Source organism: Salmo salar, chromosome 12, assembly GCF_965601325.2.
Source record: "Salmo salar chromosome 12, fSalSal1, whole genome shotgun sequence".
Lineage (NCBI taxonomy): Eukaryota > Metazoa > Chordata > Actinopteri > Salmoniformes > Salmonidae > Salmo > Salmo salar.
This window is the reverse complement of record NC_138302.1, coordinates 8,603,943-8,626,539: the sequence shown is the minus strand read 5'-3', so window position 1 is coordinate 8,626,539 and position 22,597 is coordinate 8,603,943. Positions and strand designations below refer to the sequence as shown.

General features: G+C 42.2%; 1 protein-coding gene across 2 annotated transcripts; it reads right to left on the bottom strand.

Moving 5' to 3' along the window:
* Positions 1-5,686: 5,686 nt before the first annotated feature.
* Positions 5,687-20,797, bottom strand: LOC106594372 (uncharacterized). Of its 2 annotated transcripts, XM_014185760.3 has the most exons (5): positions 20,252-20,797; positions 19,752-19,849; positions 19,450-19,627; positions 17,315-17,471; positions 6,522-6,875 (listed from the first exon to the last, which is right to left on the bottom strand). In XM_014185760.3, exons 1-5 carry the CDS (start codon positions 20,529-20,531, stop codon positions 6,797-6,799), a joined length of 792 nt encoding a protein of 263 aa, XP_014041235.1. In that variant the 5' UTR covers positions 20,532-20,797; the 3' UTR covers positions 6,522-6,796. The 2 variants fall into 2 exon arrangements, with proteins under 2 accessions (XP_014041221.1, XP_014041235.1); XM_014185746.3 differs by lacking the exon at positions 17,315-17,471 and having other exon boundaries at positions 5,687-6,875.
* Positions 20,798-22,597: the final 1,800 nt, after the last annotated feature.

Below are 22,597 nucleotides of genomic sequence, written 5' to 3'. Positions count from 1 at the left end.
AAGTCGTGCAATAAATTCTCAGACAACCCAAAGATTCCTTGATGCCCTTCCAGACTCCCTCTGCCTACCCAAGGACGTCAGAGGACAAAAATCAGTTAACCACCTAACCGAGGAACTCAATTTAACCTTGCGCAATACCCTAGATGCAGTTGCACCCCTAAAAACTAAAAACATCTGTCATAAGAAACTAGCTCCCTGGTATACAGAAAATACACGAGCTCTGAAGCAAGCTTCCAGAAAATTGGAACGGAAATGGCGCCACACCAAACTGGAAGTCTTCCGACTAGCTTGGAAAGACAGTACCGTGCAGTATCGAAGAGCCCTTACTGCTGCTCGATCATCCTATTTTTCCAACGTAATTGAGGAAAATAAGAACAATCCGAAATTTATTTTTGATACTGTCGCAAAGCTAACTAAAAAGCAGCCTTCGCAAATGGAGGATGGCTTTCACTTCAGCAGTAATACATTTATGAACTTCTTTGAGGAAAAGATCATGATCATTAGAAAGCAAATTACAGACTCCTCTTTAAATCTGGGTATTCCTCCAAAGCTCAGTTGTCCTGAGTCTACACAACTCTGCCAGGACCTAGGATCAAGGGAGATACTAAAGTGTTTTAGTACTATATCTCTTGACACAATGATGAAAATAATCATGGCCTCCAAACCCTCAAGCTGCATACTGGACCCTATTCCAACTAAACTACTGAAAGAGCTGCTTCCTGTGCTTGGCCCTCCTATGTTGAACATAATAAACGGCTCTCTATCCACCGGATGTGTACCAAGCTCACTAAAAGTGGCAGTAATAAAGCCTCTCTTGAAAAAGCCGAATCTAGATCCAGAAATCATAAACTATCGGCCTATATCGAATCTTCCATTCCTCTCAAAAATTTTAGAAAAAGCTGTTGCACAGCAACTCACTGCCTTCCTGAAGACAATGTATACGAAACGCTTCAGTCTGGTTTTAGACCCCATCATAGCACTGAGACTGCACTTGTGAAGGTGGTAAATGACCTTTTAATGACGTCAGACCGAGGCTCTGCATCTGTCCTCGTGCTCCTAGATCTTAGTGCCGCTTTTGATACCATCGATCACCACATTCTTTTGGAGAGATTGGAAACCCAAATTGGTCTACATGGACAAGTTCTGGCCTGGTTTAGATCTTATCTGTCGGAAAGATATCAGTTTGTCTCTGTGAATGGTTTGTCCTCTGACAAATCAATTGTAAATTTCGGTGTTCCTCAAGGTTCCGTTTTAGGACCACTATTGTTTTCACTATATATTTTACCTCTTGGGGATGTCATTCGAAAACATAATGTTAAATTTCACTGCTATGCGGACGACACACAGCTGTACATTTCAATGAAACATGGTGAAGCCCCAAAATTGCCCTCGCTAGAAGCCTGTGTTTCAGACATAAAGAAGTGGATGGCTGCAAACTTTCTACTTTTAAACTCGGACAAAACAGAGATGCTTGTTCTAGGTCCCAAGAAACAAAGAGATCTTCTGTTGAATCTGACAATTAATCTGGATGGTTGTACAGTCGTCTCAAATAAAACTGTGAAGGACCTCGGCGTTACTCTGGACCCTGATCTCTCTTTTGAAGAACATATCAAGACTGTTTCAAGGACAGCTTTTTTCCATCTACGTAACATTGCAAAAATCAGAAACTTTCTGTCCAAAAATGACGCAGAAAAATTAATCCATGCTTTTGTTACTTCTAGGCTGGACTACTGCAATGCTCTACTTTCCGGCTACCCGGATAAAGCACTAAACAAACTTCAGTTAGTGCTAAATACGGCTGCTAGAATCCTGACTAGAACCAAAAAATGTGATCATATTACTCCAGTGCTAGCCTCCCTACACTGGCTTCCTGTTAAGGCAAGGGCTGATTTCAAGGTTTTACTGCAAACCTACAAAGCATTACATGGGCTTGCTCCTACCTATCTTTCCGATTTGGTCCTGCCGTACATACCTACACGTACGCTACGGTCACAAGACGCAGGCCTCCTAATTGTCCCTAGAATTTATAAGCAAACGGCTGGTGGTAGGGCTTTCTCCTATAGAGCTCCATTTTTATGGAATGGTCTGCCTACCAATGTGAGAGACGCAGACTCAGTCTCAACCTTTAAGTCTTTACTGAAGACTTATCTCTTCAGTAGGTCCTATGATTAAGTATAGTCTGGCCCAGGAGTGTGAAGGTGAACGGAAAGGCTGGAGCAACGAACCGCCCTTGCTGTCTCTGCCTTGCCGGTTCCACTCTTTCCACTGGGATTCTCTGCCTCTAACCCTTTTACAGGGGCTGAGTCACTGGCTTACTGGTGTTCTTCCATGCCGTCCATGGGAGGGGTGCGTCACTTGAGTGGGTTGAGTCACTGACGTGGTCTTCCTGTCTGGGTTGGCGCCCCCCCCTTGGGTTGTGCCATGGCGGAGATCATTGTCTTAGGACGGTAAGTTGGTGGTTGGAGACATCCCTCTAGTGGTGTGGGGGCTGTGCTTTGGCAAAGTGGGTGGGGTTATATCCTGCCTGTTTGGCCCTGTCCGGGGGTATCATCGGATGGGGACACAGTGTCTTCTGATCCCTCCTGTCTCAGCCTCCAGTATTTATGCTGCAGTAGTTTATGTGTCAGGGGGCTAGGGCCAGTCTGTTACATCTGGAGTATTTCTCTTGTCTTATCCGGTGTCCTGTGTGAATTTAAATATGCTCTCTCTAATTCTCTCTTTCTGTCTTTCTCTCGGAGGACCTGAGCCCTAGGACCATGCCTCAGGACTACCTGGTATGATGACTCCTTGCTGTCCCCAGTCCACCTGGCCGTGCTGCTGCTCCAGTTTCAACTGTTCTGCCTGCGGCTATGGAACCCTGACCTGTTCACCGGACGTGCTTGTTGCACCCTCGACAACTACTATGATTATTATTAATTTGACCATGCTGGTCATTTATGAACATTTTAACATCTTGACCATGTTCTGTTATAATATCCACCCTGCACAGCCAGAAGAGGACTGGCCACCCCTCATAGCCTGGTTCCTCTCTAGGTTTCTTCCTAGGTTTTTGGCCTTTCTAGGGAGTTTTTCCTAGCCACCGTGCTTCTTTCACATGCATTGCTTGCTGTTTGGGGTTTTAGGCTGGGTTTCTGTACAGCACTTTGAGATATCAGCTGATGTACGAAGGGCTATATAAATAGATTTGATTTGAAATTTGATTTGATTACTGCATCGAGTTTTGGGTATGACCCTACAACCGCCTTTCTTAAGTATGGGTCGTGACCCTGTTAATGGTGGGTCGCGTACATTTATAATTGTTCACAACATTGCAAAAAAATACAAACCTGTTTTCGCTCTGTCATTATGGGGTATTGTGTGTAGGGAAAAAAACTATTTAATCCATTTTAGAATAAGGCTGTAAGGTAAAAGGTCAAAGGGTCTGAATACTTTCCCAATGCACAGTATGTGCCAAGTTAAAATATTCCCAAGAGACATATTCTAAACTCTGCTTCTAGCTCCTTAGCAACTTTGCAGTGTTTTGTGTGTGTTATTTCTGTTAGCCCAGAATGTTTGTTGTGTTATTAAATACAGCCGGAAATAACATTTGGATATCAGAGCGGCGGTAACTCACCAGCATTACGACCAAGAATACGACTTTCCAGAATTGGATCCTTTGTTCGTACCCCCCAGGGCTCGTCGCCGACGGTAGAGAAGAGGTATTCCGAGTGGACTTCTAGTCAGCCTCAGGAGGCGGGCACACCATGTACAAAGAAAAATAATGCAATCTAACCATCACCAGTAGTCATGTTAAAGTTTTTTAAAAAATGTTGGTGGAGTTCATGTATTTGCATGTGGCTGTGCATTATATGATGCCTGAATAGGAAGCATAGTCTGATCATGACTACTGGTTTTCTCAATAAATTCTTGATCAAAAACTGCTTTGGGGTTCATTCCAAATATCTACTTGCATTGCTTGGTAGTGTATTCGCATAGTATGAGACATAAATAACATTTAAGTAAAATAAAACAAACAGCATTATCCTGAATTCAGAAGTGAATAACATTTTTGTTATCACATCAACAAAATCTTTCGGAATGCACCTGTTTTCAGTATAGAACGTTGGCTAGCAAGCTACTGATCTGTCTGAATCAGTAGCCTTGTGTCGAACGGTCCCGTCCACTAGATTATACGTCACGCAAGAAACAACTTGAAAAAATAATCTGCTGACTAGTTTGGGAAAATGTTAATTACATTGTTTATTCTTGCTAACAACTTCATAAAAAGTATCTTCAAAATAACCAGATCTGTGTTTACTGCCCAACAGCAGGCATTTTGCCATGCTGTCATTGTAAATAAGAATTTGTTCTGAGGCTGCTGTTCATGCTGGGATAGTTGATTGGCAATTAAGTATGGTAAACTAAGACGACTATCATTTTTATAGTAGATTTTGATCACACAATAAACATTGTACATACTCATTAGTAAACACCACACCTTTTAATTCCATGTCATTTATTCCACTACTTTCAAACACTGCCTACAGGAAGTTATGCTACACTGCCTACAGGAAGTTATGCTACACTGTCTACAGGAAGTTATGCTACACTGCCTACAGAAAGTTATGCTACACTGCCTACAGAAAGTTATGCTATACTGCCTACAGAAAGTTATGCTATACTGCCTACAGAATGTTATGCTATACTGCCTACAGAAAGTTATGCTATACTGCCTACAGAAAGTTATGCTATACTGCCTACAGAAAGTTATGCTATACTGCCTACAGAAAGTTATGCTATACTGCCTACAGAAAGTTATGCTATACTGCCTACAGAAAGTTATGCTATACTGCCTACAGAAAGTTAGGCTATACTGCCTACAGAAAGTTATGCTACACTGCCTACAGAAAGTTATGCTATACTGCCTACAGAAAGTTATGCTATACTGCCTACAGAAAGTTATGCTATACTGCCTACAGAAAGTTATGCTATACTGCCTACAGAAAGTTATGCTATACTGCCTACAGAAAGTTATGCTATCTTATATCTTCATTCCTACAGCCTTCATCCCTGCCCCCGGAGTCTCTTCACTGTCTGATCTTCACCCCCATGTTCACAGGAGTGCCCACCTGCACTCAGCTGGTCAGGTGCCTTAACAGGAAAAGGATATGACATCACACAGGGAGAAAGGCAGGAGCAGTGGTGCCCAAGGTTTCTCTGGGCCAGATTACTGTAAAAGCACTTTGTGACCACTGCTGAGGTAAAAAAAAAAAAAAGGCCATACAAATTTGATTGATTGATTGAATAAATATAAGTCCTATTACCAGTCAGATAGGAAGTAGCAGTGAAGTCCTATTACCAGTCAGATAGGAAGTAGCAGTGAAGTCCTATTACCAGTCAGATAGGAAGTCGCAGTCCTACTACTACACAAAATGTCACGTCATTGGATTTAGGTTGCCAGTTCGGTGAAAAAATACCTGATCATGGCTTTTTACAAATCCAATCAGTTTTCCACATTAATTAAACATCATCACATGGATTTGTTTTGTTGAAATGACATGGACATAATGTTTTTCAACCAGTGGGAGGCTTGTAAATGCCCCCAGGAAAGTAAAACAAAGAACTCTTCATTGAGACAATGATGAAACAGCAATCTGTGGGAGAGTTGTGGTGGATATTATAAAATAAGGATCTGCTGGAGTCCAAGTCAAACCAAGATTGTTTATTTCTGAGCTCAGAGAGAATAACAGAGTTACACAGCGTAGAGGAGACAGTCTGAATTCGTGAAGCATTGGGTGATGAGCACATATCTTTATAGTTTCCTGTTCCTGGGAGGGACTTCATTCATACAAGGACACAGGTCCAAGCTAGTTTGCAACGCAGGATGATACTCCCAGGAACAGGAGATTATAATAGGTCAGTTTCACAAGGTTAGTCACATACTCAGTTATGTGGACACACATTTCCATTACAGTCTGTGAACATTTTCATTTCATTAAACCATCAGTGGGCCAACAATGCAAATGTAAACAATGGAACAAATGCATCACGTCCAAATATCACTTGATTATCTGTAGTGCTGGAGGAATGACAAACACAGTTTAAAAAAGGACCATTTAAAACAGAAGGAATCTGATCTACTTTATATTCAAACTGACATACTCCATATTCAATTCATGTTTTCTGATAAAAACATAAAAATATATGTTTGAGTATACTTTGTACAATTCAATTTCATATGGTATAAACAGGTAAACACATTATCAGTCAACAATATAAGACAACGGGAGCACTGTGTATGTTCTCTGATGAATTTTAAGTCAATGTGATGTGAAATATCAATTTAAACACTAGGATAAGTAATTATTCTCTCCTGTGTGGATTCTCACGTGACTTTTAAGTGACTGTGATGAGTAATATGTCTTCCCACAGTCTGAGCATTTGTAAGACTTTTACCCTGTGTGTATTCTCTCATGTTTTTTCAAGTAGCTTATCTGTTTAAAACTTTTTTTTACCATGGGAACACCCCTGTGTGTATTCTCTCATGCGTTTCAGGGCTCTTAACAGGTTAAAACACTTGCCACACTTTGAGCAGTGGTAAGGCTTCTCCCCTGTGTGTATTCCCAGGTTACCTAAGTGGGTAAAACTCTTTCCACACTGGGAGCAGTGGTAAGGCTTGTCCCCTGTGTGTCTTCCCTCATGTCGTTTCAGGTCCCCTAACTGGTTATAACACTTTCCACATTGGGAGCAGTGGTAAGGCTTCTCCCCTGTGTGTATTCTCTCGTGTTGGTTCAGGTGTCCTTTCTGGTTAAAACTCTTACCACACTGGGAGCACTGGTGTCGTCTTGCTGGTTTGGATGTCCCTGGCTCTGGTTCCTCTGAGTCTGGTCTTTCTCCTGCCAAAGACACTGTGATTTGTTTTTAAATAGAGACCTGAATAAAACCTCCACATGATAAAACGGCCTTGCTATGAGAGTAAATCCTAATCAGATCCCTCAATAACCGGAGGCCAGTTAACAATCTTGGTGTAATTTTAAAACAAATGTTGTAGAGCTTCCTGGTAATTACTGATATGTTTACATTACTTATTTTATTCATTCTGTTTACAAGTCAGAACACAAAAAACTAAACAGTTCTAGGACACTGAAGACACAGACGTCGCTGGATTCCAATCGAGCAGGTGGTTCTAAATATATAACTTTCATAGCTTTATGATACAGAATGCGACATACACACTTCCTTAACTTCTATGGGCTATGTGGGACGCTAGCGTGAAATATCAGGGCGGCAAATTCAAAACAACAAAATCTCATCATTCAAATTTCTCAAACATACAACTACTTTACACCATTTTAAAGATACACCTCTCCTTAATCCAACCACATTGTCCGATTTCAAAAAGGCTTTACGGCGAAAGCATGAAGTTAGGACAGAGTGTCAACAAGAAACACCACACAGCCATTTTCCAAGCAGGAGAGGGGTCACAAAAACCAGAAATACAGCTAAAATTAAGCACTAACCTTTGACGATCTTCATCAAATGACAATCCTAGGACTCAATGTTACACAATACATGTATGTTTTGTTCGATAAAGTTCATATTTATATCCAAAAACCCCATTTTACATTGGCGTGTGATGTTCAGAAAATATTTTGCCTCCAAAACTGCCGGTGAATCAGCACAACAATTTACAAAAATACTCATCATAAACGTTGATAAAATATTAAACTGTTATTCAAAGAATTATAGATAAACATCTCCTTACTGCAACCGCTGTGACAGATTTCAAAAAAGCTTCACGGGGAAAGCACACTTTGCAATAATCTGAGTCCGGCGCTCAGAAAAATACATCAGGCAATACAGATACCTGCCATTTTGGAGTCATCTAAAATCAAAAATAGCATTATAAATATTCACTTACCTTTGATGATCTTCATCAGAAGGCACTTCGAGGAATCCCAGGTCCACAATAAATGTTGTTTTGTTCGATAAAGTCCATAATTTATGTCCAAATACCTCCTTGTTGTTTGCGCGTTCAGTAAGCTACTCCAAATGTAGGAAGCACGCCCAAAATTTCACGATGAAAAGTCAAAAAAAGTTCTATTTACGTTCGTAGAAACATGTCAAACGTTGTATAGCATCAATCTTTAGGGCCTTTTTACATAAAACGTAAATAATATTCCAACTGGACGATTCCAATGTCTTGAAAAACGTTATGGAACACAGCTACCTGCTCACGTGAATGCGCGCCAATGAACTCATGTCATTTTCTGAGTCACCGACTTCCCGGCCTTCTTGTTTGCTCTCTGTTCCCTGCAAAAGCCTGAAACAAGGTTCTAAAAACTGTTGACATCTAGTGGAAGCCTTAGGAAGTGCAAAATGAACCCTAAGTCACTGTGTGTTAGAAAGGCAATGACTTGAAAAGACTACAAGCATCAGATTTCCCACTTCCTGGTTGGATTTCTCTCAGGTTTTTTCCTGCCATATGTTTTGTTATACTCACAGACATCATTCAAACAGTTTTAGAAACTTCTGAGTGTTTTCTATCCAAATCTACTAATAACATGCAAATATTTGACTCTGGGCCCGAGTATTAGGCAGTTTACTCTGGGCACGCTTTCATCCAAAATGAAAATACTGCCCCCTATACCCTAAAAAGTTAACCATAAAATAAGTAAATAAGTAATTTCAAGTGGAAGTCCAAAAATTGTTTTTACGTCGAAGACAGAAAGCACATCAGTAAAATCTCCCCGTTGTCGAAAGGGTTCGACACATGCTGTTTAAATGGCCCAATTTCTTATTTAGACGTTCACAGATTTTCAACATTTTGACTATCGCTGATGTCATATTTTGGGTAAAGTAAAAAATAAGGAAATATTTTGGGTAGCTGTTCCTAAAACTGATAGTAACTACAATAAACAAAAATATAAACGCAACATGTAAAGTGTTCGATGTTTCATGAGCTGAAAAAAAAGATTGCAGTATTTTTACATCCCTGTTAGTGAACATTTATTCTTTGCCAAGATAATCCATCCACCTCACAGGTGTGGCATATCAAGAAGCTGATTGAACAGCTTGATTATTACACAGGTGCACCTTGTGCTGGGGATAATAAAAGGCCACTCTAAAATGTGCCGTTTTGTCACACAACAATGCCACAGATGTCTCAGAGGGAGCGTGCAATTGGCATGCTGACTGCAGGAATGTCCACTGGAGCTGTTGCCAGGGAATTGAATTACAGTACCAGTCAAAAGTTTGGGCTCACCTACTCATTCAAGGGTTTTTCTTCATTTTTACTATTTCTACATTGTAGAATAATAGTGAAGACATCAAAACTATTAAAAAACACAAGTGTTAAAGAAATCAAAATATATATTAGATTCTTCAAAGTAGCCACACTTTGCCTTGATGACAGCTTTGCACACTCTTGCCATTCTCTCAACCAGCTTCACCTGGAATGCTTTTCCAACAACAGTCTTGTAGGAGTACCCACATATGCTGAGAACTTGTTGGCTGCTTTCCCTTCACTCTGCAATCCAACTCATCCCAAACCATCTCAATTTGGTTGAGGTCGGAGGATTGTGTAGGCCAGGTCATCTGATGCAGCACTCCATCACACTCCTTCTTGGTCAAATAGCTCTTACACAGCCTGGAGGTGTGTTGGGTCATTGTCCTGTTGAAAAACAAATGATAGTGGGACAAAGCCCAAACCAGATGGGATGGCATATCACTGCAGAATGCTGTGGTAGCCAACCTGGTTAAGTGTGACTTGAATTCTAAATAAATCACTGTCAACAGCAAAGCACCCGCACACCATCACATCTCCTCCTCCATGCTTCACGGTGGGAACCACACATGCAGAGATCATCCGTTCACCTCCCCCGCGTCTCACAAAGACATGACGCTTGGAACCAAACATCTCAACTTTGGACTCATTAGACCAAAGGACAGATATCCACCAGTCTAATGTCCATTGATCGTGTTTCTTGGCCCAAGCAAGTCTCTTCTTATTATTGGTGTCCTTTAGTAGTGGTTTCTTTGCAGCAATTTGACCATGAAGGCCTGATTCACGCAGTCTCTTCTGAACAGATGATGTTGAGATGTGTCTGTTTAATTCCAAAGTTTAATTCTATAGGCCCATTGTGTAACGACCGGTCGTAGCTTTATAGTAAATGGTAAGTCACGGAAGGTAAACTCATACAGGCTGGTACCTGTAGGGTAAGTCCTAGGGGGTAACTCCCTAGTAGGTTGGTTCCTGCTAGTACTATAAAGTCATTAGTAAATCCCAGTGGGTTAATACCTGTGATTACTATTAATATAGGGTGAGTCCCGGAAGGTAAGCCCGCGCAGGTTGGAACCTGAAGGGTAAGTCCTAGGGGGTAAATACCTGCGGGATTGGTTCCCTGCATAAACTATAACGGGCTGAGAGCCTAGTTGTAGTAGCCATATAAGTATATAGTAAGTCCCGAGCATAAAGCCTGTGGAGGGTAAATAGAGAGAGGGGAAGACCTGAACAGGGTCATCCTGTGGAAGGTAAAACAATCGTGTAACGGTATATAGACATGTAAGAAGGGCAACAGGCCCGGTAGCAGTGGACGTGAGAGCGTAGGGTGTGAGTGTGTAAAAGAGGTTGGTTTATGCCCTATGGGGAGAGGGCGCGACGAGAGATGAGGGTTATCACTAATAGGGATATTTGAGGAAGTACTGGAATAGGACATAAAGTCCTGTCCGTATTCTCCAGTAATGGATTCGCAGACGCTATGTTATCGGTTCTAATACAAAGTATTAAGTGCCGTGTCCAATTAAATAATAACTTGGGAAGTGTGTAGTGCTATCATAGAAAATAGTTAATAGAAGGTGTGTATTATAGATAGGAGTGAAGAAATCTAAAATACCCTGAACACCGTCGGGAGTGTTTAGGGAATAATAACTATTGATATGGCGACAAACGGACTCGTTTCTCCCTGTAATATAGAGATAGCGGAATTTAACAAAGCCATGGAGGCGCTAAAAGAAGCGCATAAGCATTCTACAAATTCGGCTGGAATATGGGAAAAATTGTACGAATTGGATAAAATAGGACAACATTTTCCTGCTGACGGAGAACTCAAATCAAATAAAGAATTCAGGGAAGCAATTATGACTTGGCACAAGGACATAAAACCAGAATCAAAAGCTCAATATACCAGTGTTTTGATGTCAGCATTCTATCAACAGAAAATGCATAACGATAACCCCAGAAAGTGTAACACCAGTACACTAATACAGAAGGACTGAGAACGGGAGTGGATTTGCGCTTCTGCTTTAATGACGGGGTTGAACCCTGTGATCTAAACGATAATTGCGGGGGTAGTAGATTTAATTCAAGACGATGTTTTGAGGGTGGAATATGACTCCGCTCACCTCGCAGACGTGCGAGGGGTTAATAGGACCATAGAGAAAATCACTAACTATGGTTTCAATGGCCAGAATAAAACTAAGAAACGTAGCGAACAAACATCAAAGTGTAAGGAGAGGGCTTCCTGTTTTAGATCTGGGACTATCGGCCATTGGAAGAATGAGTGTAAGGTGATACTGGAACCTAGTGCATCAGCAGGAAATGCAGCTATACAAGAGTTTGCATCTTTTTCCCATCTTTACCCTCCCTAACTGGCTGAAGAAAGAGCGACAAAAGGCGTGCAATGAGAGAGACAGTGACCACTCCTATCTGAGTCCGAGCCATAAACCAGGGCTGGGGTGCTGAGAGCGCGTGTGGAGTGAGCGTGGAGAGAGAGAACAAGCTCAGGTGAGAGACTTGTGTACGTGGGAGAAACGGAAGTGTCTACTTGGATATTCAAATCGGGACATTATCATGGGCCATGAAATGTGACAGGAAAAAGTTACATTTGACGTTGGGAAAATGAACTGTAAACTATATTTGAAGAAGACACCCTAGAATGATAAGTGCCGGGTGAAGGAACAGGGGGGGGTGAAGGAGGGGGGGGGGGTGAAGGAACAGGGGGGGTGGGTGAAGGAACAGGGGGGGTGGTGAAGGCCAGGGGGGTGGTGAAGGAACAGGGGGGTGGTGAAGGAACAGGGGGGTGGTGAAGGACAGGGGGGGTGGTGAAGGAAGACAGGGGGGTGGTGAAGGACAGGGGGGATGGTGAAGGAACAGGGGGGTGGTGAAGGAACAGGGGGGGTGGTGAAGGAACAGGGGGGGTGGTGAAGGAAGACAGGGGGGATGGTGAAGGAACAGGGGGGATGGTGAAGGAACAGGGGGGTGGTGAAGGAACAGGGGGGTGGTGAAGGAAGACAGGGGGTGGTGAAGGAAGACAGGGGGGTGGTGAAGGAACAGGGGGGTGGTGATATACGCCCTGCTAACTATTTAAACTAACATGCATTGAGATACAGTTCTTTCTTCACCAGGCCACTCATGACAGGAAAACAGGGACAAAGGGGGGCTGTAATGAGAAGAGTTATGACCGGCAATAAACGGTTGTTTATAAATGTATGTTCTAACAGGGATGATCTGTGCTAAGTTGATAAAACTGGAATTTGAGCCATAGTCTCAAAATAAGCACTGAGGTCAGTCATTCTAAATTTGGGTTGGATAATTTATAAAATGTTGTCGTTGTGATTGGGATACAGCGAGAGAGAATTGCTTAAGCACGATGAGGGGTGGATACGCTGCTAACATTTATGCGGCCGAGAGAGTTTCCAGAAACTTATCTCCAAGTGTCATCGTGAGGGGAGGTGGTTTGTGTGGGAGTTTCACTGGATGATAGCGTGGGACAACCATTAAAGGGTTTTTGGTTTTACCCTGTATTAAGAGTTTTTATGTTACATAGCATCAATGAGTGGTGCTAAGTTATTAAACATGTACTTTGTTTCTCTTTTCAAGTCAATATTTTTTTCGGTTTCGTGGAACATGAGGCTGTTCATTGTTCCAGAGGAGGGAATGATGTGTATTGACTAACTGATTTGAGAAGGTATGTTTATAACTGTAGAAAATGCGTTAGGAGTATAGTGTGTTATGGGTTAGATGTAATGATAGAGGAGTATCATTCCCAGAGACTGTATATTGTTACAGGAGATAGCTCATAGAAGGAGAGCAGCTAACTGTACACAATATGGGGATTTAATTGAACATTACACCTACCCAGCTCATGGTGAGAGTAGAAGAGAGTGTTGTCATTTCAGACACTGTTGTCAACTTTCAGTAATGAGTTTGTCACAGAAGGCATAACACTTGAAAGAATAGCAACCAATCCCTGTATAGAGGAGGCCACATCGCCAGAAGGGAGGTTTGCTGTGATAATAGCATCACATCTCCTGCAGAGTGTGATTATGAAACGTGACTCAGAGTTTTGTACGGTTGGATACTCTTCCAACGCCACTAATCTCTCCCCCATTTCTGACAACTAGTAAAACACTTGACATACCTCCCAGTAGATTGGGACTGAACCATGGTAAAATGGGAGTGTCAGAAAGTGGCTGCTTAACAACCATTGGTGCCCAAAGTATACACTGTAACAAGGGTGCTTACAAACGGGTGGGGGGGGGTATATCAGCATTGGGGTGAGAGATGTGTACCTAACTTGAGCACAGGGATGTATTATCCGCAGGTACCAACTGTAGCAGAATACAGGAGGTCATTGGAGATGTTGGAGGCTAGAGACCAAGGGATAAACTGGGAAACAGGTAGGGGGTATCTGAAAGGCTTAGGAATCGTGTCTGAATCCTGGCTTAGGAAGGCCACCAAAAATTCTGAGATTTCCATACCCAACTACAACATTTTTCGTCAAGATAGAACTGCCAAAGGGGGAGGAGATGCAATCTACTGCAGAGATAGCCTGCAAAGTTCTGTCATACTTTCCAGGTCTATACCCAAACAGTTCGAAAATCTAATTTTAAAAATGAATCTCTCCAGAAATAAGTCTCTCACTGTTGCCGCCTGCTATCGACCCCCCTCCGCTCCCAGCTGTGCCCTGGACACCATTTGTGAATTGATCGCCCCCCATCTAGCCTCAGAATTCGTTCTGTTAGGTGACCTAAACTGGGATATGCTTAACACCCCGGCAGTCCTACAATTTAAGCTTGATGCCCTCAATCTCACACAAATCATCAAGGAACCCACCAGGTACAACCCCAAATCCGTAAACATGGGAACCCTCATAGACGTTATCCTGACCAACTTGCCCTCCAAATACACCTCCCCTGTTTTCAATCAGGATCTCAGCGATCACTGCCTCATTGCCTGTATCCGACCACCCCTCATCACTGTCAAACGCTCCCTAAAACAGTTCTGCGAGCAGGCCTTTCTAATCGACCTGGCCCGGGTATCCTGGAAGGATATTGACCTCATCCCGTCAGTCGAGGATGCCTGGTCATTCTTTAAAAGTAATTTCCTCACCATCTTAGATAAGCATGCCCCGTTCAAAAAATGCAGAACTAAGAACAGATATAGCCCTTGGTTCACTCCAGACCTGACTGCCCTTGACCAGCACAAAAACATCCTGTGGCGGACTGCAATAGCATCGAATAGTTCCCGTGATATGCAACTGTTCAGGGAAGTCAGGAACCAATACACGCAGTCAGTCAGGAAAGCAAAGGCTAGCTTTTTCAAGCAGAAATTTGCATCCTGTAGCTCTAACTCCAAAACGTTTTGGGACACTAAAGTCCATGGAGAACAAGAGCACCTCCTCCCAGCTGCCCACTGCACTGAGGCTAGGTAACACGGTCACCACCGATAAATCCATGATAATCGAAAATGTCAATAAGCATTTCTAATGGCTGGCTATGCCTTCCTCCTGGCTACTCCAACACTGGCCAACAGCTCCGCCCCCCCGCAGCTACTCGCCCAAGCCTCCCCAGCTTCTCCTTCACCCAAATCCAGATAGCAGATGTTCTGAAAGAGCTGCAAAACCTGGACCTGTACAAATCAGCTGGGTTAGACAATCTGGACCCTCTCTTTCTAAAACTATCCTCTGCCATTGTTGCAACCCCTATTACCAGTCTGTTCAACCTCTCTTTCGTATCATCCGAGATCCCTAAAGATTGGAAAGCTGCCGCGGTCATCCCCCTCTTCAAAGGGGGTGACACCTTAGACCCAATCTGTTACAGACCTATTTCCATCCTGCCCTGCCTATCCAAAGTCTTCAAAAGCCAAGTTAATAAACAGATCACCGACCATTTCGAATCCCACTGTACCTTCTCCGCTGTGCAATCCGGTTTCCGAGCCGGTCACGGGTGCACCTCAGCCATGCTCAAGGTACTAAATTATATCATAACCGCCATTGATAAAAGACAGTGCTGTGCAGCCGTCTTCATCGACCTGGCCAAGGCTTTCGACTGTCAATCACCGTATTCTTATCGGCAGACTCAATAGCCTTGGTTTTTCTAACGACTGCCTCGCCTGGTTCAGCAACTACTTCTCAGACAGAGTTCAGTGTGTCAAATCGGAGGGCATGTTATCCGGACCTCTGGCAGTCTATGGGGGTACCACAGGGTTCAATTCTCAGGCTGACTCTTTTCTCTGTATATATCAATGATGTCAATGGGCGATTCCCTGATCCACCTCTACGCAGACGACACCATTCTGTATACTTCTGGCCCTTCCTTGGACACTGTGCTAACTAACCTCCAAACGAGCTTCAATGCCATACAACACTCCTTCCGTGGCCTCCAACTGCTCTTAAACACTAGTAAAACCAAATGCATGCTTTTCAACCATTCGCTGCCCGCACCCGCCCGCCCGACTAGCATCACCACCCTGGGCGGTTCCGACCTAGAATATGTGGACCACCACAAATACCTAGGTTTCTGGTTAGACTGTAAACTCTCCTTCCAGACTCATATTAAACATCTCCAATCCAAAATCAAATTTAGAATCGGCTTTCTCTTTCGCAACAAAGCCTCCTGCACTCACGCCGCCAAACTTCCCTAGTAAAACTGACTATCCTACCGATCCTAGACTTCGGCGATGTCATCTACAAAATAGCTTCCAATACTCTACTCAGCAAACTGGATGCAGTCTATCACAGTGCCATCCGTTTTGTTACCAAATCAACTTATACCACCCACCACTACGACCTGTATGCTCTAGTCGGCTGGCCCTCGCTACATATTCGTCGCCAGACCCACTGGCTCCAGGTCATCTATAAGTCTATGCTTGGTAAAGCTCCACCTTATCTCAGTTCACTGGTCACGATAACAACACTCACCCGTAGCACATGTTCCAGCAGGTATATCTCACTGATCATCCCCAAAGCCAACACCTCATTTGGCCACCTTTCATTCCAGTTCTCTGCTGCCAGTGACTGGATTGAATTGCAAAAATCGCTGAAGTTGGAGACTTTTATTTCCCTCACCAACTTTAAACATCAGCTATCTGAGCTGCTAACCGATCGCTGCAGCTGTACATAGTCCATCTGTACATTGCCCACCCTATCTACCTACCTCATCCCCTTACTGTTTTTATTTCATTTACTTTTCTGCTCTTTTGCACACCTGTATCTCTACATGCACATCATCATATGCTCATTTATCACTCCAGTGTTAATCTGCTAAATTGTAATTATTTGCTCCTATGGCCTATTTATTGCCTACCTCCTCATGCCTTTTGTACACACTGTATATAGACTTTCTTTTTTCTACTGTTTCATTGACTTGTTTATTGTGTTATTGGCTTGTTTATTGTTTACTCCATGTGTAACTCTGTGTTGCTGTCTGTGTCACACTGCTTTGCTTTATCTTGGCCAGGTCGCAGTTGTAAATGAGAACTTGTTCTCAACTTGCCTACCTGGTTAAATAAAGGTTAAATAAAATAAAAGAAGAAAAAAAGGTTCAGTCCTAGACTTATCAGTAAAGCACGAAGACAATAGTAGAGCAGGAGACAAATTCCCAGCAATAGCTATTCTCACGGCAGGCGTTGTAGGGACAGTAACAGAAGGAGCAGGAGTAGTAGCGCAGGAGGCTATAGTGACTGCATGGAAATGGACTACAGCAACAATGAGGGGTATGGTGAGACTATAGACATGGGCCATGTTGGAAGTAGCAATGGTTACTTTAGTAGCATTGTTGGGGTATCAGTATATGACGACTCCTGGCATGTCACATGGACTGGTTACTGGTAACTGGGGGACCGATGGGAGGACAGGGGATGCGGTTATTCAAATGTCACAAATGATGTTGTCAGGAAATGACAGATGTGTTGCAGTGTGTATATCCTCAGGTGAAAGCAGAGATATAACCAAGGACACGGGCTGAATTCTGGAGATTGAGTGTTCATCAAGAGACACCAGGCGGGGGTGTTGGAACAGCGTTGGTTTGAGAGACACACTACTCTGTACAGTACCTGCAGGGGTTAAGATCGTCATGTCTTTCCTTGGGGGGTGCATAGTTCTCACGTGAAGTGAGGTCCAGCTGCATAATGGGCGAGTGAAGACACCATGACAGAGGAAGCGGACCGAGAGAGAGACTAGAGTCCACTGCAAGAGATAGATGGGTTGGGTCTGGGAACAAACATAAACATCATAGTTGGTATGGGGTTTAGCTGCTTTCTTGGTTAATGCATCATATGATAGAGGATAGAGGGGTAATTGTACTGTGAACAAAATGTTGAAGGCATTGATGTGAAAGCAGATACAGTGCTGAGTTACCTAAAGAGGATGGAACGTGGATTATGGATACACACTTGCAATTCAGGTGTCATGCTTATCAGGCATTTTGTTGTGTGATGATACATGGGAAAGGCATTTTGTTGTGTGATCATAGTTCGGAGGCCATACGTCTCTGAATTTGTACACCTCGCGGTGACTGTCTGTTCATTTGTTTGTTTATTTCAAGTTTTATAATCATTTGTTAGTTTTTTTAAATTCATGTTTTAATATCAGTGTTTATACATTTATTAGTAACTTCCAAGTTTATATGAATTGAACATTAGGATGCTATTGTTCAAGAGGAGGGACTGTTGTGTTTGACATTTTGAACATTGAGATATTAAATAAATGATAGAAAAGAAGCATAGAATCAAAGGAGAAAGTGAAGGGTTCTCTGTGGAAAGCCAGAAGGCTTTGGAATGTGTTTGATGGAGGAGAGTGACATGTTGATATGGGGAAGATAGATGGATATCTGTGGATTAGGTGAAGGAGGGGTTGAGGTCAGGAAATCAGGGGTGAGGTCAGATCCCCTTACGGGGGTAATAAAGGTTTGGCATCCTGCTATCCTTTTAACTATTTTCCTGTTAAACCATAAGAAGGATTGGAGAGAAGGAGGGGCCTCTTAAGTGGGATATATATATCTGAGTGGGACAAATGTTGAGTTGTCTGATTACAGCTGTACAGAACCTTTGGGAAGAATTAAACTTGGGTAAAAGCTTCTCTGGTGTCCGTGGGTTATTTACTCTGAAAAATAAGAACCTAACAAACTCTGAAAAATGTATTTGGGTAGCAATTTCTGAGGCTGGTAACTCTAATGAACTTATCATCTGCATCAGAAGTAACTCTGGGTCTTCCTTTCCTGTGGTGGTCCTCATGAAAGCCAGTTTCATCACAGTGCTTGATGGTTGTTGCGACTGCACTTGAAGAAACTTTCAAAGTCCTTGAAATTTTCCTGATTGACTGACCTTCATATCTTAAAGGAAATGATGGACTGTCATTTCTCTTTGCTTATTTGAGCTGTTCTTGCCATAATATGGACTTGGTATTTTACCAAATAGGGCTATCTTCTGTATACCACCCCTACCTTGTAACAACAACTGACTGGCTCAAAAGCATTGAGGAAATAAATTCCACAAATTAACTTCTAACAAGGTACACCTATTAATTGAAATGTATTCCAGCTGACTACCTCATGAAGCTGGTTGAGAGAATGCCAAGAGCGTGCAAAGCTGTCATCAAGGCAAAGGGTGGCTACTTTGAAGAATCTCAAATATATTTTGATTTATTTAATACTTTTTTGGTGACTACATGATTCCATATGTGGTATTTCATAGTTTTGATGTCTTCACTATTATTCTGCAATGCAGAAAATAGTACAATTTAAGAAAAACCCTTGAATGAGTAGGTGTTCTAGAACTTTTGACCAGTAGTGTAGAATAATATATCTGCAGATCAGATGTTAATGAAGCAATACAGACCACATTGAAGTGTCTGGAGTTTAGTTCTAGAGTCTTGTAAAGATAGGGGTGTTGACTGGGACAGGCAATGTAACATCCATAATATTTTTAGGGCAAGTTTTTGTAAAACATGCACCTTACATTGGATCATCTTGAAACTTTCTCTCTAAAGCTAACTTTCATCAAGGTTTTATATGGTCTATTGGTTTCTCTCTTTTCATTGGCAGAATCCTTTTTCAGTGTTATGATATTCATAACATCCATATCCATCAGTCTATCTTCATGTCAACTAACAGAACTCTGCTGGTTGTCCTGGTAACAGATACCAGTGGGCAGATCTATTTTATTTGTTCAAACTAAACTACAGCACTTACTTTGATGAGTCAAATCTGATCCTTTCTTCTCTTCTCCTCCTCTCACAGTTCCACTCAGCCCCGTTGTTTTCCTGCAGTCCACCAGCAGCACAGACAACCTCTTCATACCCAGCAGTAAGGCGCTACCGGGAGAGGCACAACACGGGGACTCCGAGAGGGTGGAAGGGCTAGCGTTGTCCTGGTAACCATAAAGAGGGGACACATATCATTATGGATGCTGATGTCACTGTTGTCATAAAGTGCTTTACAGAAACCCAGCCCCCGATAGAGCAAGCTGTATGCTAGACCAGACCAAGCTGTACCATCTGGTGTTCTGATCTGGAGAGACTCTTCTCTGTCTCGTCAGCATCAGGATGTTGTTGAGGCTCCCCAAAGGATCCACGAAAGTAATGTCTCTCTCCTGTGTGAACGAGAACAGCACACAGACGGTAAACTCTATTGAAATCAAGAGGCATGAATATGTCTGAAATAGCCACTTTCATCATGATTTTGTAAAATATTGTTTGCGTTGCAAATGTAAAAGGGTCATTTCCACAAAATAGGTACCTTTTACGTCCCTTTGATATTTTAAGTAGAAATTATTACCAATTTTAAAAGCCTGTTATACTAGAAGAGGTGAACTTTAATGTAGACCACATGGAGAACGATGTATTGAATTCTCAAAGTCCCAAAAACACATGTACCAATGGCAGATTGGCCCTTAAACAATTCCGACAGTGTAGAACTGAAGTAGAATGCCCCTTTAAAACAACACATTATTTTAAGAACTGCATAGTGCCCCTGTTTTTAACACAGTACTCACTGGTAGTAATCTGATCTTCAGCCTCCTCCTTTTTCACTTCCAAAACGTCTTCCTCCTCTTTAATTGAGATAGCCTCCTCTTCCTCTTTTGCTCTAAAAAGTTCTTCCTCTTCTTTCACTACATTCTCTTCTTTCAATGTCATGGCATCTTCCTCCTTTTTGATTCTGAAAGCTTCTACCCCCTCTTCCACTTTGACAACCTCTTTCCCATATTCCCCTTTCACTGTAATATCATCCTCTTCTTCTTTCAATGTGATAGCCTCCTCTTCCTCCTTTTTCATCCTGAAAACTTCTTCCTCTCCTTTCACCAGAGCTTCTTTCTCTGTCTAGTTTAGTGACCTCATGCTCCGGTCGATTAGACTAGTGCTGTATCAATTTAACACATTTACTAATTTAACAAGCAAATTACGTTTAAATGAATTAGTAGATAAGTAAACAGAATTATATTCAAAACACTAAGAGTAAAATACACAAGATTGGTCTAAAGAGATTCAATGTTTCAGTTTTATGTTCGCTAGCAAACCACCACGTTGGTTAAATCAGTAGTCTGTTGTCGCTGTTGAAGAAGCCTCCAGTTCCGTCCACTAGATTATACGTCACGCAAGAAGCATCACCTGAAAGACTCATACCGCCATCTGCTGACTGGAGTGGGTAAAGCAGATTGGAAAAATATCTATTACAATGTTTATTCTGTCAAGCAATGTCATAAGTAGTAATTTAAAAACAACCAGATGTTATGTTTTCTCTTACTTCTTACAGCCAATACTTTCCTCTAGGGCTGACCTGCCCATTAGGTAGGAATAGGTGACAGATTAAAGACTATTCATTTTTTGTCATCGTTATTCTGAACCCACTGCCTGCAAGTCGTCGTTAAATTAGCCTCAGTGATTTGTATTTTCCTTCAACTTTCTGAAGAGGAAACAGCCAGGAAATGCCCCTGTCTGAGTGCATTTGTCTACCACTATGTGTAGCTGTTAGCGATGATTCTAATGACAACCATCTTCTGGTTGATAGAAAAGCTTTCCCAAAAAACCTTGTCAATTAAATGTTAACTACAAAGTAGTCTATGCCTACCTGGCAGAATGATATCATGATTATTTGCATCAATCCAGTTGTGATTTGTTCAGCAAACTCTGCAATCACATGTGTGCTACAGAGATACCACTAACCAAGCAAGGCTCTTGCTGGTGCCACTTGAATTAAAGGGTATCTACATCCCAAAATGAAAATGTCTTAGATTTTTCTCAGACTTCAAAAGTGGTCTCCTGATGTGGTTTAAGTATTGTTGAGGACTTAGAACATCCAATGTTGTTGTTTTTCTATTAACAGTGTGATTTAGAGAGAAAAACAGGGACAAATCAGAAACCTGGAAAAACTAAACGGAGAAAATGGAATTAGGTAAAAAAAAACACAAAAAAAACGGATTAGATAGAGATGTTATAGAGCCCTAAATATTCTATACATTTTCTCTCATTATCTAGGGATACTGTAGAGTAACAGCTGTATCCTGAAGTGACCTTTAACCTCCCTGCTCCTCAATACTTCTTCCACTGGATCAAAGCTTCAGCCAAGTAGGATACATGATAGTGGTAACACATGGAGTAGGGTTGGATATAGTCATGGTAGGATACATGATAGTGGCAACACATGGAGTTGGGTTGGATATAGTCATGGTAGGATACATGATAGTGGAAACCCATGGAGTAGAGTTGGATATAGTCATGGTAGGATACATGATAGTGGAAACACATGGAGTAGAGTTGGATATAGTCATGGTAGGATACATGATAGTGGAAACACATGGAGTTGGGTTGGATATAGTCATGGTAGGATACATGATAGTGGAAACACATGCAGTTGGGTTAGATATAGTCATGGTAGGATACATTGAGCGGCAAGATGTTCTTTACGATTCGGCCATCAGATTTGCCACCAATGCTCCGTATAGGAAACCTCACTGCACTCTATACTCCTCTGTAAACTGTTTATCTCTGTATACCAGTCGCAAGACCCACTGGTTTAATGCTTATATATAAAACCCTCTTAGGCCTCACTCCTACGTATCTAAAATAGCCCTCATCATAGCCCTGCAGCCCTCATCCTCCACATACAATAACAGAGTTTGGTATTTTATAAGGATCCCCATTAGCTGTTGCAAAAGCAGCAGCTACTCTTCCTGGGGTCCACACAAAACATGACACATAATACAGCACATCAATAGACAAGAACAGCTCAAGGACAGAACTACATACATTTTGTAAAAGGCACATGTGGCCTACATATCAATGCATACACACAAACTATCTAGGTCAAATAGGGGAGAGGGGTTGTACCGTGAGGTGTTGCT

What these genes read in the sequence shown, in the direction of transcription:
- LOC106594372 (XM_014185746.3), bottom strand. Translation starts at nt 20,531, where the DNA reads ATGAAAAAGGAGGAAGAGGAGGCTATCACATTGAAAGAAGAAGAGGAT. An exon ending in TGAAGATCAGATTACTACCA is followed by an intron (nt 19,850 to 20,251) that starts GTGAGTACTGTG and finishes TCGTTCACACAG; the next exon opens with GAGAGAGACATTACTTTCGT. An exon ending in CCAGATCAGAACACCAGATG is followed by an intron (nt 19,628 to 19,751) that starts GTACAGCTTGGT and finishes TATGGTTACCAG; the next exon opens with GACAACGCTAGCCCTTCCAC.